We start from the raw sequence: 18,071 nt of genomic DNA on the forward strand, positions 1-18,071 counted from the left end.
TACCTTCTAAAGAAGATATACACATCAGACATTTACTGATAATAAATCAAAATGTTATGACCTCCACATTCAGTTACAAGACTCATATGGGGAAACCATACTGGCATCTAGAGCATGACTAAGAGTCTGCTTATGTATTTTAAATGAAGGTATCCTCAGAATAGGAGGAAGTAGATACCTCACTTAAGATTATAGGCATCAATTGTTATAGGCTTCATACTCCCATAGTTCTATTGCTTTATCTCGTTATTGTGTCTTAAGTTTTAAGCTTGATCTAGAAGAGGAAAAAACACAGACACAGCAGGAATTCAAGAGTGAGGTGTGTATAATAACACTTAAAATCGTAGTATAGAGAGATGTTCAATTAAAAGTAGATAGTTATACAAAGACCCTGGTGGAATTTTGTGAAGAACTGAAAAAGGTCTGGTCGATTATTTCATAGAAAGCTTGGTAGGTTCCCATTATACACCCAAGAATGCCCATGGTACTGATAAAGACATCCTTAATAACGGTGAAGGAGCTTAAACCATCCATGTAATAGGTACAGATCTCTAGAAGTGGTGGGATGATTAGAGCCAGGACACAACAACTTGCAGAACCCAGCAGTGCAATAATCAGCTCCATTTGGGGAATCATCATGGCAAATATATCTGTAAGAGGAAAATTGCAGAGATTCAGGATTATCCAAGCAAAAAAAAATACCCAAAGTCATCATCTAAAAGCTGGACTTGAAAAGGCATAAGAATTGGCTGTTACAGTCTTCCTCACACCTGTTTCTTGGCATTGCAAGATATTCAGACTCATTCAACAGGAAAAAAAAAAAAAATTGTGCTTTTTTTTTAGGAAGAGAGGCTATTGTATTCCATTCCACAAGTCAGATGAGAATCCTTAGGGGAAGACTCCTTCAACAAGTGGAACAGAGATAAATGTACTTTCATGTTGGAATCCTTACAAAGTGCTAATTTATCATGGTACTTAGCAAATCCTCTAGCTCACTAATGTATTTAAGTACTTATTGGAGTTCACACGTTTGGGAGATTTCAGGGTTTAGTATGAGATATCCGAATTCACACCTCCCTTAGGTATGCCTCCAAGAGGAGTCAACCTTTGGGAGATCATATATAAAGAGGCTCTTAGCTTCAGGTTAGTTAGTTACTTTGGAACATTCCCAGGGGTTAGAGAGGAGCACTCTGGGAGGAAGCCCACAAGCCCTCTCTGGGAGGCAAGAGAGATTCATTTCATCACGTTTGCTGGCTGGAGGCTGAAGAAAGCAGAGGCAGAAGCAAAGGACAAAGCTGCAAGAGCTCTTAGAACCAAGCAGAAAAATAGGCCTCGACTAACCAGGCTATTTTGGAAAGAGAAAATAAACATTTGCATTTTTTAGCACCTGGCTGCATTTGGGTGATTATTACTTGTAACTGAAACTAAGGCTGACTCCAGAAAACCTCCCCGAAAAACCTGCTCCCCAGAGAACCATTATCATTTTAAAGAAGAAAAACACCACACTCTCAGAGAGTTAACCATATAGTTCACTTCAGAGCTAAATCTTGGATGGAGCAATCAGTGCTTTGGTCCAGGGTATTAATTTAAAGACCACAAAAATTCAACACATGCACTTACTTATTCATCAGAAACAACTCAGTTTTAAGAGAAACCACCAGTTAACAAGAAGAGTTCGTTGTTCCATAACACTGAAAATAACATTGTTCTGTGAGCCACTAACATAACTGATTCCCCTCTTACTCAGCTGAGTTTGTTGTGCTTCCTTGTGTTATTTTTGCATCCTGATTTGACTGTAACTTTTGTGCTGCTTGACTGGGGGACCAAAATTAAATTGCTCTTAAACTCCATCTGAAAGTGGTAATTCTGTTATCCTCTTCAACCACCAGAATCTATGTGCAGTCCACTTACTGCATATTTAAATAAGGGGATTAGACCAGATAGTTTCATTAGTCCCTTCTTGTTCTGTTCTTTTAGTCTCTTTTAAGAATTCTACCAGCTCTGGTATTTTATAGTTTATGTTCTAATAGCCACTCCCAGCTCTAACAGCTTTGAGCTTCTTTAAAGTTAAATTAGCCCATAAGTAGGAAGAAATCATATTTCTGCCCCTTGTCATTTTTTTCCCATTTAATATCTATCACTCTTTCTTCTCAGGACTACTACAGAGCCTGGAGTGGGTTCCCAATTCCAAATACCTGATTTTTTTTTGAAGAAAAAGAGATCATATGTATGCATTACATTAACTGTTTTCTATTGATTAAGAGCTAAACAGATTGATCTAATGCCACCCTTTCTATTTGCTCTACTTGGGAGAGCTAACAGAAAAGGGATATAAAGAAAAGGCAAATGCTTCCTAGTCCCTGCAACAATGATCTCTATAATCTACTACATGGATTTAAGAGTTCAATTTGCAAAAAGGTCACTACCTCTACTTTTTTTTTTTTTTTTTAATTAAAGCTTTTTATTTACAAAACATATATATGGGTAATTTTTCAACACTGACCCTTGCAGAACCTTCTTTCTCAAATTTTCCCATCCTTCCCTCTAGATGGAAGGTAGTCTAACACATTAAATATGTTAAATCCAATATATGTATGCATATTTATGCACTTATTCTTGCTGTACAAGAAAGATCAAGAAGGAAGGGAAAAAACTAAGAAAACAAAATGTAAGCAAACATCAATAGAAAGAGTAAAAATGCTGTGGTCCACTCTCAGTTCTCACAGTTCTCTCTCTGGATGTATATGGCTCTCTTCATCATCGAACAATTGGAACTGATTTGAATCATCTCATTGCTGAAGAGACCCACATCCATCAGAATTGATCATCATATAGTCTTACTACCTCTATTTTCAATCTCTTCCCTTCAACTGCTTCCCCAGTGCCTATAAACATGCTCGTTTTCCTAATCTTAAAAATAAAATTTCATTCAACTTAAAACCCATTTATCAATCTATCATACTATATCTCCTCCCTTTCACTGTCAAGATAATAGAAAGTATCTACATTTATTGACTCTATTTACTTAGTACTTATTCTTCAGCTTCTTGTAATCAGTTTTCTAATGTGGCTCACTCAAATGAAACTACTTTCTTGTATAAAATATTTCCATAAAAATCATGTTGCAAAAGGAAACATAGATTTTCTCTCTCCCCCCAAAAAACCCTTCAAAAAAAAGTTTAAAAGAATGCTTCAGCCTGTATTCTGATACCATAGTTCTTTCTCTGGGTATGGATTATATTTTTTCATCATAAGTCCTTGAAACAACTTTCTTAAAGGTTTCCTTGACTGCTGAATTAAGTGGCCTTTTTTTTCCCCTCCAATCTTCAGACTCTAATCTCTTTGCAAATTTTGACACCAGTGATCAAGTGCTCCCAAACAGTTGTGTTGGTATCTCTGCCAACAAACCCCTAAAAGGTGTAAAAGAGTCAGACATCTGAAAAATGACTGAAAAACAACAATACAACTAGAAAGTATCTATGGCCAAAAAAATGAACCCAGATTTGCAAGAGCTAGCTGCCTAAGTGAAAAAACAAAGTAAACCTTGATATATTTTAAAGTTTCTCAAGGAAAAAGGAAAATTATGGATGAGATCATAAAGAATTGGACAGGACTGAAATGACTGAACACCAACAACAAAACAAGGCTTCTGAGGATGTCTGAACTCATTTCTTTTTTCTTTTGCTACACTCCTTTATCTTTATGCAGAAATTGTTAAATCTTTATGTCAGCTCCTACTTTACCTCCTGAATTTCAGTCCTACCTATTAATTATTAGATCTTTCTAGTTGGTCTGCCCATAGATATCTCAAATCTATTTCATTGCTATATTATGTTGATTCCAGATCCACAAATTTCTTCGAATTTCTTCTCTCAAGCCTCACCATACTACAGTTTAGGTTCTTGTATCCCACCACCATCTCCTTGCCCCCAGAATATTTCTATAAACTATTGCACTTGCTTCCTAAATGGTCATACTACCACTCCAACCTAATATTCATACAAATATCAAAACTATAGAATATACCTTTGCTGGTAGGAGCTTTGGAGTCATATAGTCTAATCCTTTCATTTTACAGAGACTAATACTCAGCTGATGTGAAGCAATCACCTTATTAAAAAAAGTATACTGTTTTCTACTCACATGTCATACAAACCATGATTCCACGGACAGATAAGTCAACCAACAATTCCCACTGTTCTGGTACCCAGGAGATGACATGGGGGATGATAATCTCTGCAGGAATGTAGAATTGCAGCGCATAGGTGAAAAAAATCCCAATGGAGTAGAGCATCTTGACAGACTGATATAACCTGAAGATAGAATCCAGATATCTTATTTCAGAAAATCCTCTCAAGATCCTAACATATTTGCCCTAAAGGATTATAAAGGCTCATATAGACTCATTGTAAAGGGGTGGTATAAATGGAATTATTAGTGTCATTGATGGCCTTGGAAAAATAGCAAAGTTTTTCAGACACCTAAGTAGACTAGGAGTCTGGAGATCTAGCTTCTAGTCTTTTTTTTTTTTTTTAATAGTATTTTATTTTTCCAAATACATGCAAAGATAGTTTTCTTTCTTTCCTACTTTCTTCTTTCTTTTTGCCAAAGTAATTCGAGTTAAGTGACTTGCCCAGGGTCACATAGCCAGAAAGTGTTAAGTGTTTTGAGTTCATTTGAACTCAGGTCCTCCTGACTTCAGGGCTGGTGCTCTATCCCTTGCGCCACTTAGCTGCCCCCAAAGATAGTTTCCAACATTCACTTTTGCAAAATTTTGTGTTCCAAATTTTTCTCCCTCTCCCTTTTTTGCTTCCTACTTCTCCAAGATTGCAAAAGCAATCCAATATAGATTAAACAAGTGCAATTCTTCTAAACATATTTCCATATTTGTCATGCTGCACACGAAAAATTGAGTTGAAAGGGAAAAAAACATGAGGAAAAAAAACCACATACAAACACAAACGAACATAACCAGAAAAAGAGATGAAAATACTATGCTTTGATCCACATTCAGTCTCCATAGTTCTTTCTCTGGATGCGGATGGCACTTTCCATCACAAGTCTATTGGAATTGCTTTGAATGATTCTCAATGTTGAAAAGACACAAGTCCATCACAGTTTATCATCATACAATCTTGTTGTCACTGTGTACAATATTCTCTTTGTTCTGCTCACTTCATTTAACATCAGTTCGTGTAAGTCTTTCCAGGCTTTCTGGAACTCTGGCTTCTAGTATTAAGGCTGAATCAATAGGAGTTCTAATATCCCAAGCAAGAGATAGGCTAGTTCCAACGACCAAAACCTGATCAGATCAGTGATGGGAGCACTGTATCCAGTTCTGGGCATCACATTTTAAGTTTCAACAGCCTAAAGTGTATCCAGAGCAAGCTAACCATAAAGGGAAGGTGACAAATTGAATGTGTCATGAAAGGAGCAAATGTAGGAATAAGGAGAAGACATAAGGAACACATATCTAAACATATAATTATTATCTAAAAACTTCTCCCATGCAAGAAAGCTTAGGCCTGTTAGGTGATTTCAGAATGGGACAGGGTTACTTGGCAAGATAATACAATAAATAATGTTGGCAGTTGGAGAGGAGGGGAGAATCTGGGTACTGAACTCCCTGAGAAAGACAGATAGCATGACATGGGAGCTAGAAAAAATTGGCTTCCATAATCTAGATTGAGATAAATGTGAATTGTGTTAACTTTATAGGAAGATGTTGATAGTAGCATAGAAAGAACCCAGAACTAGAAGTGAAACACAGAGTAAAGGAGGTGATCTAACTCCCAATAAATATTTTTCATAGCCCTACCCCATTCTGAAATCACCAGGCCAAAAAAAACCTAAACTGATCACCTCCTAGATCTTGCCTTAAGTGTTTCATATTTGTTTTCATATTTAAAAACAACAACAAACTTCTGTCATTCTTCTATCTGGGCATAACCTCCTATCTTTCCATCTTTATGCCTTATACCTTCTTAAATCTATTCCTTAACCTCATTTTCTTTTTCAATCCCTCCACACCTTTGCACTTTCTCAGGTTCATGACCCTGATCTGACTTCACTTTCTTTACCTATATAAACCTTACAATTAGCCATTTCCTCTCCTTCCTTTACTCCTATGTTCTTATCACACTTATTCTTGGATTATTTCTATCAATTTTTCTCCATCCCAAATTTTGGAATAGACTGAATAGAACCAAAGGAAGTCAGATAATTTTGCTCACCCAGTTTCACTACAAAATTTACATTATCTGATCTCAAGGAGGGCTTCAGAACCCCAAAGCAATCCTTTCACTAACTGATCATCTATCCCACTCCCCACAGATAATACTACAAACTTTCCTTCCTCAGACCACCCATACCCCTTCCTTACTCCTATCCCATCACCTCTCAGCTGAGTGACTTGCCTCATACTTTAGTGAGACAATAAAAACCATTTACAATTACTTTCTCTTTCTTCAAAGCTTTTGTTTTACTCTATTTATAAGATCGTCCTTCAACTTTTCAAGATAGACCTCTATGTCCTTGATCCCATTTTTTTATTTCTTTTCCAGCAGATTGGCCTCTCAGTTATTCCCCCTTTCTCTAATCTTAATCTTTCCCTATTTACAATCTCCCCCAAGCAAGCTGGCTTTTAACCTTATCTCAAATGCAATTGCTTTCTTCAAAATCAACAATGATCTATTGGTTATCAAATCTGATGATCTCTACCTTTGTGCTCACCTTTTTTAACTTCTCTAAAGCATATGACTTTGTTGCCCACACTATTCTGGGTACTCACTCTTCCTTGGATTATTACAATAGTCTCTTAATTGGTCTCCCTTTCTTGTCTATAATCCATTTTTCATAAAATACCAAATGGAGATCTGTTAAGATCTAGTTTGGATCCCAATTCTGTTGTGCAATTTTTATTTGTGCCATCTAAAGTGTGACAAGCATTCTACCTCTGTCTTTATTTCGGTTATTTATAAAATATTGACTAGAAGTGGACCTGTGGACTTATTGTTTTCTTACATCAATCTGTTTATAAAATCATAGATTTAGAGCCAGAAGAAACCTTGGGAGTCATCTGGTCCAATTCTCTCACTTTACATTTGAGGAAACTGAGTCCCAGACAGGTAAAGTGATCTGTTCAGGGTTGATCAATGAATTCCTCTTTTTTTCAGTGAGAAAAACCCAACTGCAACACAGAACACATTACTTGACTTCATTCTTACAATCTTCCCCCCTTCCTACTTTAGGACATACCAGCAATTGGGTAGGTTGAGGGTTATGCTGGCTTGAATGTTTTCTCCAAATTTCATGTAACCCAGAGTTCCCAGGCTGACATAAAGAATAATGATGATGGGCATAACCATATACAGGATCAGAGTATAGTGACTAGGATACTTCATTTGATTTTCAAGAGGGAGAATCTGCATAAAGGTGGACAGAGAAGGGTAAAAGAAATATAAGGTCACTTGAATCATAAAATTTCAGTTTTAGAGCTGGAAAAGATCTTGAAAGAAATAATACAGATTTATAACCCTAATGATGGAAAGAGCCTGAGTATAATTGGGACATTTTATTACTTACTTCAGTCATACATAGTTCCCAGCTAAGAAACCTCTATATATATATATATACATACACATATACACATATACACATGTATGTATGTTCATATCTCAGTAATTCATACTCTATTGGTATAGATTCCCAATTTATGAGTATGCAGTTACAATGTTAAGAGAAAAATCTTTATTAAAAAGAAAAAAAATTAATTCTTGAATGAATAACCAGTTCTAGAGGAATTGGTTAAGAACTAAACCTGTGATTTCACTAGTATAGGGAACTCCCAGGTAAGGAAATTCCTTCTATCAATGCATGTCAGCACTTTGTTTTCAACTCATGAGTCTAAGAAAGTTACCTGAGATTGACTTGATATAGTCATTATATGTCAAAGGTGAGATTTCAATCTAGGTGGTATTGGTTTCAAGATCAACTCTATCTCCTATTTCATGCAGTTTTTCACAACCATTCCTAAAAAATGTATAGAAACTCCCAAACTGAGTTACTATTGAAGATTTTTGGCAGAGGCTCCTGTTTCTTGCCACACTGTTTCTTGCCTCATTCTTGTGGCTTGAAGGGAATAGGAAATTGGTAGGAGAGTATATTGTTTTTCTATTTTTCTTTAACCTACTGCTACTGTCTAGTTTATTAGTTGTTTCAGATTAGACTTGGTTTCTAAAGACTCCAGGTATTTTTGATGCCATTTCCCCAGAGTAAGGGAAGGAAAACTAGAGCACTGTGTTGTCTTAGCCCTTCAAGTTTTTGCTCCCCTTTGCTTTCCCAATAACAGCCCTATAACCAAGCCTAGCTCTTGAAATAAATGTCCTCCACTTACTCAAAAAGATTAAGGGAACTATTCCAATACTTCATGGAATTTGCACCAGTTAGAAAATTTATATTTCTATAGATTATTCCAAATACTGTATATTTATACAAACTATCTTTTCATGAACAGGAAATATCATAACAGTATAAATGTAAATTTGAATACAATAAATTTTAATTTTTGCTTAGATTTGTGGTCTAAATGGTAAGTTCCATTACCAACAAAGATTATTAATTTATACTTTTAATAAGTTGTATTCATGTATATATTATAATTAATTTATGGTCTTCTCCCATATACACTATGGTACCTGTAGATACCTATTTACTCTCTGTATCATTTCATTAATTATCACCATACATTATAAGTTAACTTAGCCACTGGCTAGATGTTCTAGACCCCTGTTGTTGAAGTGCTTGTTCTTTTTGGGATATGACTCCCTTAGCAGGAGTTTGGGATAGCAAATCCCAATACTGCCATACCTTGGGTTATTCCTTAGGTCCTATGCTGAAGTCATAGATAGGGTTCTTTCAGGCATTATCTCTCTGGGGCAGTTTTCACATTGTTGTCTTTTTCTGAGTTTACGTCTTAGTCTTCCCTGCCACCATAGTCGATTCAGTTGTTAAATTATTTTTTTGGAAATCATTCTAACATAATTGACTCACACTTGTGCCCTTTGTTTATATAAATTCCTGTTAACTGTCCTAATAAGGATAGAGTTACATGGATCTCTTCTTATATAGGAATATAAACAATTTAACTATATTAAGACATCATGTTTCTTCATGTTTACCTTTTTATGCTTCTAATTTGTCTTCTGTTTGAATGTCAGATATTCTATTTGTTTTTGGTCTTTTCATCAGAATTGCTCAAAAGTCCTTTATTTCATTAAATATTCATTTTTTTTCTGGATGGATTATACTCAATTTTTCTGTGGTTTGTACACAATTTTGTTGGTAGATGATTTTTGGTTGTAATCCTAGCTCCTTACCTTTTCAATATGATAGTCTAAGTCTTTTACTCCTTTAATGTGAAAGCCATCAAATATTGCTTGATCCTGACTGTGATTCCATGATATTTAGAGAGGGATGCACTGGGAGAAGGGGGGAGGGGTAGAATGGGGAAATTTTTCTCACATGAAAGAGGTGCACAGGAAAGAACTTTTATAATAGAGGGGAAAATAAAAGGGAGTGGAGGTGATAGGCATTGCTAGAACCATACTACCATTGGGATTAGTTCAAAGAAGAAAAAATATAAACACACACTCAAGTGTGTATAGAAATGTAAGTTATCAATAAGGAAATAGGAGAAGATGGGGTTAAGAGAAAGACAGAAGGATGGTAAAGAGGAGGGAGGATTAAGAGGGATAGTGGCTAGAAGCAAAATAGACTTTTGAGGAGGGACAGGATAAAAGAGAGGGGAAGAAACAAAAGAAAATGAGATGGAGAGAAATAATTACTAATCATGGGATGAGGGTGGGATAAGCTTACCCCTAAAAGTGAAAGCAGAGAGCAGAAAGATTAGAAACCAGAATCCAACAATATGTTGTTTATAAGAGACACATTTGAAACAGAAAGATATACAGAGTAAAACTGATAAGCATGTTCTCAATGTCACAGGCATTGTAACACACAAGACACACAGTAAAAATAAAGGGGTGGAACAGAATCTAACAAGCTTCAGCTGAAGTAAAAAAGGCAGAGGTTGTAATCATGACTTCAAATATAATAAAAGCAAAAATATATTTAATTGAAAGAGATAATCCTGAGGAACTTCTTGTCATTTTTCAGTCATGTCTGACATTTTGCTAAAAGTTACCAGAGACAATGAAGTAATTAAAAAAAAATTTAGAGCAAGTTTCTTTGATAAATATTTCATTTCTGAAATATATACTGAATATAGAACTGAGTCAGATTTATAAAAAATAAGATCTATTCCCCAATTGACAAATGGTTAGAGGATATGAACAGGCAGTTTTCAGAAGAAATCAAAGCTATTTATAATTTTGAAAAATGCTCTTAATCTCATTTGATTAGAGAAATGCAAATTTTTTTTTAATTTTTATTTAATAATTACTTTATATTGACAGAATCCATGCCAAGGTAATTTTTTTTACAACATTATCCCTTGCACTCGTTTCTGTTCCGATTTTTCCCCTCCTTCCCTCCACCCCCTCCCCTAGATGGCAAGCAGTTTTATATATGTTAGATATGTTGCAGTATATCCTAGATAACAATATATGTTTGCAGAACTGAACAGTTCTCTTGTTGCACAGCGAGAATTGGATTTAGAAGGTAAAAATAACCCGGGAAGAAAAATGAGAAATGCAAATTAATACAACTCTGAGGTACCATCTTGAACCTATCAGAAATGACAAATGCTAGAGGAGATGAGGGAAAAATAGAAAACATTACTGGATTATTGATGGAGTTTTGAATTGTTTTAATCATTCTCGGGAGCAATTTGGAACTATGTCCAAAGGACTATAAAATTGTGCATGCCAGTGGAACCAGCAATAGTACTACTAGGTCTGTATCCCAAAGGGATCAAAGGAAAAGGAAAAAGACCTACATGTATACAAATAACTCTTTTTGAGGTTGCAAACAATTGATATTGAAAACATGTTTATTAACTGGAGAATGACTGAATAAGTTGTGGCATATGATTGTGATGGAATACTATTGTGCTGTAAGAAATGATGAGGGGAGTGGTTTTAGATCACAGCATTACAGCATTGCTTGAACCTCACTGATTGGAATTGGTTCAAAGAAGGAAGAATTTAAATATATACATTCAGTTGTGTATAAAAATGTAAGTTACCAGTAGGTAAATAGGAGAGGATGGGGTTAGGAGAAAGGAGAAACACGTTAAGAGAAGAGGGAGGATTAAGGGGGACACAAGTTACATCCTACAAATACAGTGGATATTTTGTCTAGATTAAGAACTATTTCTTCCTCAGATGATATTTCTATTCTGTGATACCAGATAGTCACCCTGAGATGAAACATTTTAGGATTCACAACAATGCTGCAACTCAGGAAACAACTTAGACATGCAGGGTTACAGATACTTTTGTTTCTTGCCAGCATTTGCCAGTTTCCTATTTTTATAAGCTTCAAGATGGATAATTGAAATTTTGAGTTACTGGACTTGTACTTCCTGCTTATTATACTTTGCAAATACTTGGAAAAGGCTTGAATTTTTTTAAACTAATAAAAGCAGAAACTCTAGTCACTTGGGTCTGGAGAACATCAAGGTAATTGTACCTACCTATTCTCTAGCACCAACAGTCTTCCTTGGATTGCACCATGATATAGTTCCATTTACCAAGGTCACAGACGCCTAGCTCTCTCAAATTGTAAAAGTATTACTTAAGTTTTGCTTACAGGAGGACCCAGATACAGTGTCAAATATAGCTGAATATTCCACCTCTTCCTGCTTAGGCATTTTCAATCATGTCTGATTTTTGTAATCCCATTTGGAGTTTTCTTGGCACAGATATTGGTGTGGTTTACCATTTCCTTCTCCAGCTCAGTTAACAGATAAGTAAACTGAGGCAAACAGGGCTAAGAGACTTGCAGACTCACACAGCTAGTAAGTGAAATCAGATTTGAACTCAGGAAGATGAGTCTTCCTAACCAGTCCAAGCATTCTATCCACTATGCCACCTAGCTGCCTGTTCTACCTCTATAATCATTAAAAATATTTTATGAGAAATATTGAATATCAATATAGCCAATTAAACTCATTTTGCAACTGTCTAGAGTTAAAAAATGAAATTCATCCCATGCAGTGCCATAGCATTTCATAGGCACTTAATAAATGCTTATTGATGTTCTCTAAGCATCTACCAGATTTTTTGTCTATTCGTTTTCCACATATGGTCAAGTATGCAGTCTGTTTTTCTGTTTCTATTTTTCCCACCCACAACTTCAGTAAGGACTTTACATATTTCCTTATGTAAGTGATTATTCAGGAAGGTGACTAGGAAACCTATAGGTTTGATGATTCTATGGGGTGGTGAATCTTTTGTATCTTCCAGTGTAGATATTACTAAAATAATCAATAAACATGAAACACTTGCTCTATGCCAGTATTATGCAAAGCACTAAGGACACAGAAAGAGGCAACAGAAGTGTCTGCCCTCAAGGAGCTTACAATCTAATGGGGAGACAACATAGAAACAAATAAGAAAAGAAGCAATTTGCAGGATAAATAGGAAATAATTAAAAAAGGAAAAACACTGAAATTAAAAAGATTTAGGAGAGGGAGAAGGACCCACATGTAAAAATGTTTCTAGCAGCTCTTTTTGTAGTGGTAAGGAACTGGAAACTGAGTAGGTACCCCTCAGTTGAACTCAGTAATACTCAGTTCAGTATTATGACTGAATAAGATATGGTATGTGAATGTAATGGAATATTATTGTTCTATAAGAAATGATGAGCAGGCTGATTTCAGAAAGGCTTGGAGAGTTACATGAAGTGATGCTAAGTGAAGTTAGCAGAACCTGCAGAACATTGTACATAGTAACAGCAAGATTATGTGATGATCAATTATGACAGACATGGATGGCTCTTCTCAACAATGGAGTGATCCAAGACAATTCCAATAGACTTGGGATGGAAGATACCATCTCCATCCATCTATACGTATTTCCACAATTATGCTGCACAAGAAAAATCAGATCAAAAGGGGAAAAAATGAAAAAGAACAAAGCAAACAAACAATAATAAAAAAGATAAAAATACTCTATTGTGATCCACATTCAGTCCTCATAGTCTTCTCTCTGGATGCAGAAGGCTCTCTCCATCACAAGTCTGTTGGAATTGGCCTGAATCACCACATTGTTGAAAAGAGCCAAGTCCATCACAGTGGATCTATGACATAATCTTGTTGTTGCTGTGTGCAATGTTCTCTTGGCTCTACTCCATTTTAGCTTTTTATTTTTCAAAATACATGCAAAGATTGTTTTCAACATTCACCCTTGTAAAACCTTGTGTTCCAAATTTTTTTCCTTCCTTCCCCACCTTTATCCTCCCCTACACAGCAAATAATCCAAGATAGGTTAAACATGTGCAGTTCTTATGAAGTGTTTTGAATGCCAAACAGAGGATTTTATGCTCTTGGAGGATATTGGAAATCATTGGAATCTATCAAATAATGGATGTCATAATCAGATATGCACTTTAAAAAACTCACTTTAGTGGCTGAATGGAGAATGGATTAGAATGAGGAGACATTTGAGGCAAGAAGAGCCACTATAAACCTTTTGCAGTAATCTAAATATGAGGAGGTGGGAGACTGTACTTAAAAGAGGCCAGTGCCCAAGGAGTTTATTTGAGAGAGGTTGCAAAAATGAGATCCATAAAGGCAAAACCAACAGGTTTGCATGAGAGTTTGTTTGCATGAATTTTCATGAAAGGGGGCAGAGAGGAAGAAAAGATGTTAGGATGACTCCTAGGTATCAAACCTGAGTGACTGAGAATAGTGTTGCCTTGCATATTAATAAGATGCATAGTAGGTTAGGGGGTATGGAGATTTAGGGGGAGACATGAGATCTGCTTTGAATATAATGAATTTAAAATTTCTACAGGACATTTAATTTGAGATATCTGAAAGGCATTTGGAGATACAAGATTGGAGGTCAGCAGAAAGACTGGAGCAGGAAAAGTAGATTTGAGAATCATTAGCATTGAGATGGTAATTAAATCCAATTACTTGGTGATGGAAGCATCACCAAGTAAAATAATATATATGATGAAGAAAGGAATCCTGTGGGATACCTGTCGTTAGTGGACGTAGTCTGGACGAGATTCTAGCAAAGGAGACAGAAGAAGGGGTCAGATAGGAAAACCAGGAGAGGGTAGCCATTGAGAAGGTAAATGAGAGTATGGGTCTATTTGCTGGAGAACAGGCATTTTTAAAAGTTATTATATGGGGATTAATTGATAGACTGAAGGCTCTCCATGGTTTTCTATGGTATCTTTCTCTTTTTCAGATAGATGCTAAGTTTTTTTGTTTGTTTTTGATGAGGCAATTGGGGTTAAGAGATTTGTCCAGGATGTGTTTAGTGTCTTGAGAAAAGATTTGACCTCAGGTCTTCCTGATTTCAGGCTTGGTGCTCTAACCATTGAGCCAGCTAGCTGCCCCATGAGAGACCCTAAGAGAGTACATCACAGATCTGAGACAAAGAGAGCTAGGGGCAGCCTTGGGACCAGAGAATATGTTCCCAGCCTTTGCTAGGCAGTTAAGTGATAGAGGATAAAATCTTGGACTGGAATCTGGAAGTTCAGATCAAATGAAGTCAAATGTATACTAGCTTATGTAACCCCAAGCAAGTCAGTTTATTGGTTGCTTTAGTAAAATGGGATTAATAAGGGGTGTATGACTCTGAGCAAGTCAATTAACCATTTTCCAGCATCAACTTCCCCAGTTGTAAAATGGGGGTAATAACAGCACCTCTCTCACAGGGAAGATCAAATGAGATAATATTTGTAAAGTGTGTAACAGAGTGTACCTGGTACATAATTGTTGTTCAGTCTTGTCCAACTCTTTGTAATCCATTTAGGGTTCCATTTAGGTTTTCTTGGCAAAGATAGTCTGCCAAGGTAGGTGCTTAATAAATGCTTATTTTCTTCCCTTATTCCCTTCCCTTTGGGATCCACTAATGGCGACCTTGGAACAAAAACACATTGCAATCCCACAGTCTCTTATATCTCCATAGTCCAACAGATGGCAGCATAAGGCAGTGGTAGAACTTTACAACTCCAAGGTAGTTCAGAGAACCTGATTTTAGGGTTACAGATTTGGTATAACTTCTTAGCCCAAGAACATGGTGGCCATTGAGGGAGATAGCCATAGGGCTGAGGGTAGGGTGGGATTTCCTAGACAATACTGATTTCTCAGAGAACTCTAGTTTCCAGCCTTCTAGAGAGACCAAGGGAGTTTTTAGGCAGTGCTAGATTCTTGTGAGGAAAAATATTAAACTGGAAATGTCAAAGAACTCTAAGAAGAATTTTTAATTGACCCTTAATCACAATTCAGGAGTACCAATAAAATCACTATTAACTTGTGCAGCTCTGACATCATCCTAATGCATCAATCTTCTAACATGAGAAGACATTTCTATATTTCATGCTCACAATACAGCCATATATTAATCCCTATGTCTCAGAATTTCTCAGATTCATTATTTGTTATTTTATAGTAATATTTATACCAGCGTTTGCTCAGCCATTCCCTAATTAATGAGCAACCACTTTGTTTTCACTTCTTTGCTACCAAATAATATAAAATATATATATACATATAAAGATAAATATATAAAGTAAAATTATACCAACTACATAATTATATCTTTTTACTGTTATATAAATTTAGATTATGTATAAATTTATCAATACAATATTTATAATGTACATGTATGTGTATATGATACATATTTTACATATACATTTATTTAACATTTCCGATAATAGGCCTACCTAGGCTCTGAAACATTGAATTCCTCAAAAGGAGGATATAAATATGCATTGAACAATCAATTCCAATTCCAGTTTAAACCTTACCACACCAATGCCTTCAAGTGAAAATATGGCTGTACCAAAGAACAAGCTATACGTCTGCCAATTTGCTGACCAAGGAAGGTTCTTAGGATTTGGTATGTCCTACCAAAAAAAAAAAAAAAGAATAGATTATGACAAGTTACTCTATTACATCAGAATATAAATTTAAGGGTTTTTTTTTGGGGGGGGATGGTTGGTAACAGGGAAGATATTGGGAAATGTTAAGTCAAACTTCAGCTTATCATTTAAGTAATCAATTGGGCAAGTCACTCAACAATCAACAAGTATATATTAAATACCTACTATGTGCTAGAAACTAAGGATTCAAAGTTAAAAGTGAGAATGCCTTCCAATTACAATCTTTTTTTTTAAATTTTATTTTATTTAATAATAACTTTATAATGACAGAACCCATGCCAGGGTAATTTTTTTTACAACATTATCCCTTGCACTCGCTTGCTTCTGTTTCAATTTTTCCCCTTCCTCCCTCCACCCCCTCCCCTAGATGGTATATATGTTAGATATGTTGCAATATATCCTAGATACAATATATGTTTGCAGAACCGAACAGTTCTCTTGTTGCACAGGGAGAATTTCTAATTACAATCTAATTGGAATGTCATGTATATGTGTGTGTGTACACATAGATAGATAGGAAAACAGATAAACACATGTAGACAAAAAGACAAATAGACAAGACAGACATAGACAGGCAGGCAGATGGACAGATAGATTGACAGACAAGTAAATAGGTGGACAGACATTCATAGATACAGATATAGGCAGGCAGACAGAAAGACAGATAGACACATTTAACTCTAATAAATACAAGATAATTGGGGATTGGGGAGTTACCAACAGTTGGGAGGATTAGCTATGTAAAAGGTGGTACTTTCATTAAACTTTGACAGTTTTAAAAAGTAGAAATGAGACAAACAAATTCTAGACATGGGAGAAAGTTAATGCTAAGGTTTGGAGATGGGACTATGCATAAGAAACAAGAGAAGATCAGTTTGGTTGATCAATGTGCATGAAGCATAATTGTGTAATAAGCATGGCAAGGTTGGATGCAGTCATGTTCAGGACTTTAATCATCAAACAGAAGAATGTTTGATCTTACAGGTAAATAGGGAGCTGTTAGAATTTGTTGAATAGAAAGGATTAACAAGGTCAGGCAGGTAAATTAAACAAAATCACTTTGATAGTTATTTGGAGGTTAAGATGGAGAAAGATTTAAGGCATCAGATACTTGAGTTAAGAGGTTATCAATTGTGTTTCAAAGTTGCTTAATTTCCCTAGGTCTCAGTTTCCACAACTACAGAATGAGGAAATTTCAGAAATCTTGCCTATCTCTAGCTCTATAATCTTAGGATCAAAACAGGATTTTAGAGCTGAAAAAGACCTTAGGGTACATCTAGTCCAATCCCTTTATTTTACAACTGAAAGAATTTCTATGATAGAAATGTCCATGCATGTAGTATATGTAGTCTCTATTCTAAGATGACTTCTGGTTCTAACTTTCCATAATTCTTTGGTTTCCCCCCAACTGCTCATGAGAATATTGCTACATATCCTAATCATGATTCTTCCTGAAATCCATATTAATATATTTTGGTTTTTTATTATCTACTTTTTCTTCCCCTTGTCATCTTCTCCCTTTCCACTCCCAGAGATCCATCCTATATAATGGGTAATGTTTATTTGTGACTTCTAGCCCACCTGACTTGTTCTCTCTTAAAAGAAGCCTACAGAAAGCACCTGTGTAATGTAACTGAAGATCAAGGCCACACTCCCCAAGATGGCAATGTTGCCTACAGTGGAGAAGATGGTCAGCATCAGGAGGTTGTGGAAAAATACCAGAAGGATCACAAAGGGTAGGAAGGTGAGCATGTAGAGGTGCAGATTAAGAGAAGGCAGCATTCCCATAGTTGTCTCATTTTGCAGGCATCTGTTGCTGATGGAAGCAGTTTCTGCCACCTAAATCGGGGAGAAGAAAAAGGAAAAAAAAACATATTTCACAGAAGAATATGCAAATGACAACAAAAGGATATAGGGTAGATGAGAAAAAAACAAATCCTGGCTTTTAGTCTAAAAAAGGCATAACTAAAAAAATTAGCATG

General features: G+C 35.8%; 1 protein-coding gene across 2 annotated transcripts in view; it reads right to left on the reverse strand.

Annotated features, from left to right (window-relative positions):
- Positions 1-307: 307 nt before the first annotated feature.
- Positions 308-18,071, reverse strand: part of LOC127550108 (proton-coupled amino acid transporter 1-like) — a 52,901-nt gene continuing 35,137 nt past the window's right edge. For both annotated transcript variants that reach the window (XM_051978740.1, XM_051978741.1), the window contains 5 exons: positions 17,710-17,928; positions 15,955-16,053; positions 7,258-7,424; positions 4,144-4,313; positions 308-650 (listed from right to left, as the gene is read on the reverse strand). In XM_051978740.1, the coding sequence (XP_051834700.1) occupies positions 379-650; positions 4,144-4,313; positions 7,258-7,424; positions 15,955-16,053; positions 17,710-17,928 (927 nt within the window). In that variant the 3' untranslated portion in view covers positions 308-378. The remainder of the gene's footprint in view (positions 651-4,143; positions 4,314-7,257; positions 7,425-15,954; positions 16,054-17,709; positions 17,929-18,071) is intronic.

The sequence above is a fragment of the Antechinus flavipes genome, chromosome 2, assembly GCF_016432865.1.
Source record: "Antechinus flavipes isolate AdamAnt ecotype Samford, QLD, Australia chromosome 2, AdamAnt_v2, whole genome shotgun sequence".
NCBI classification, from domain to species: domain Eukaryota; kingdom Metazoa; phylum Chordata; class Mammalia; order Dasyuromorphia; family Dasyuridae; genus Antechinus; species Antechinus flavipes.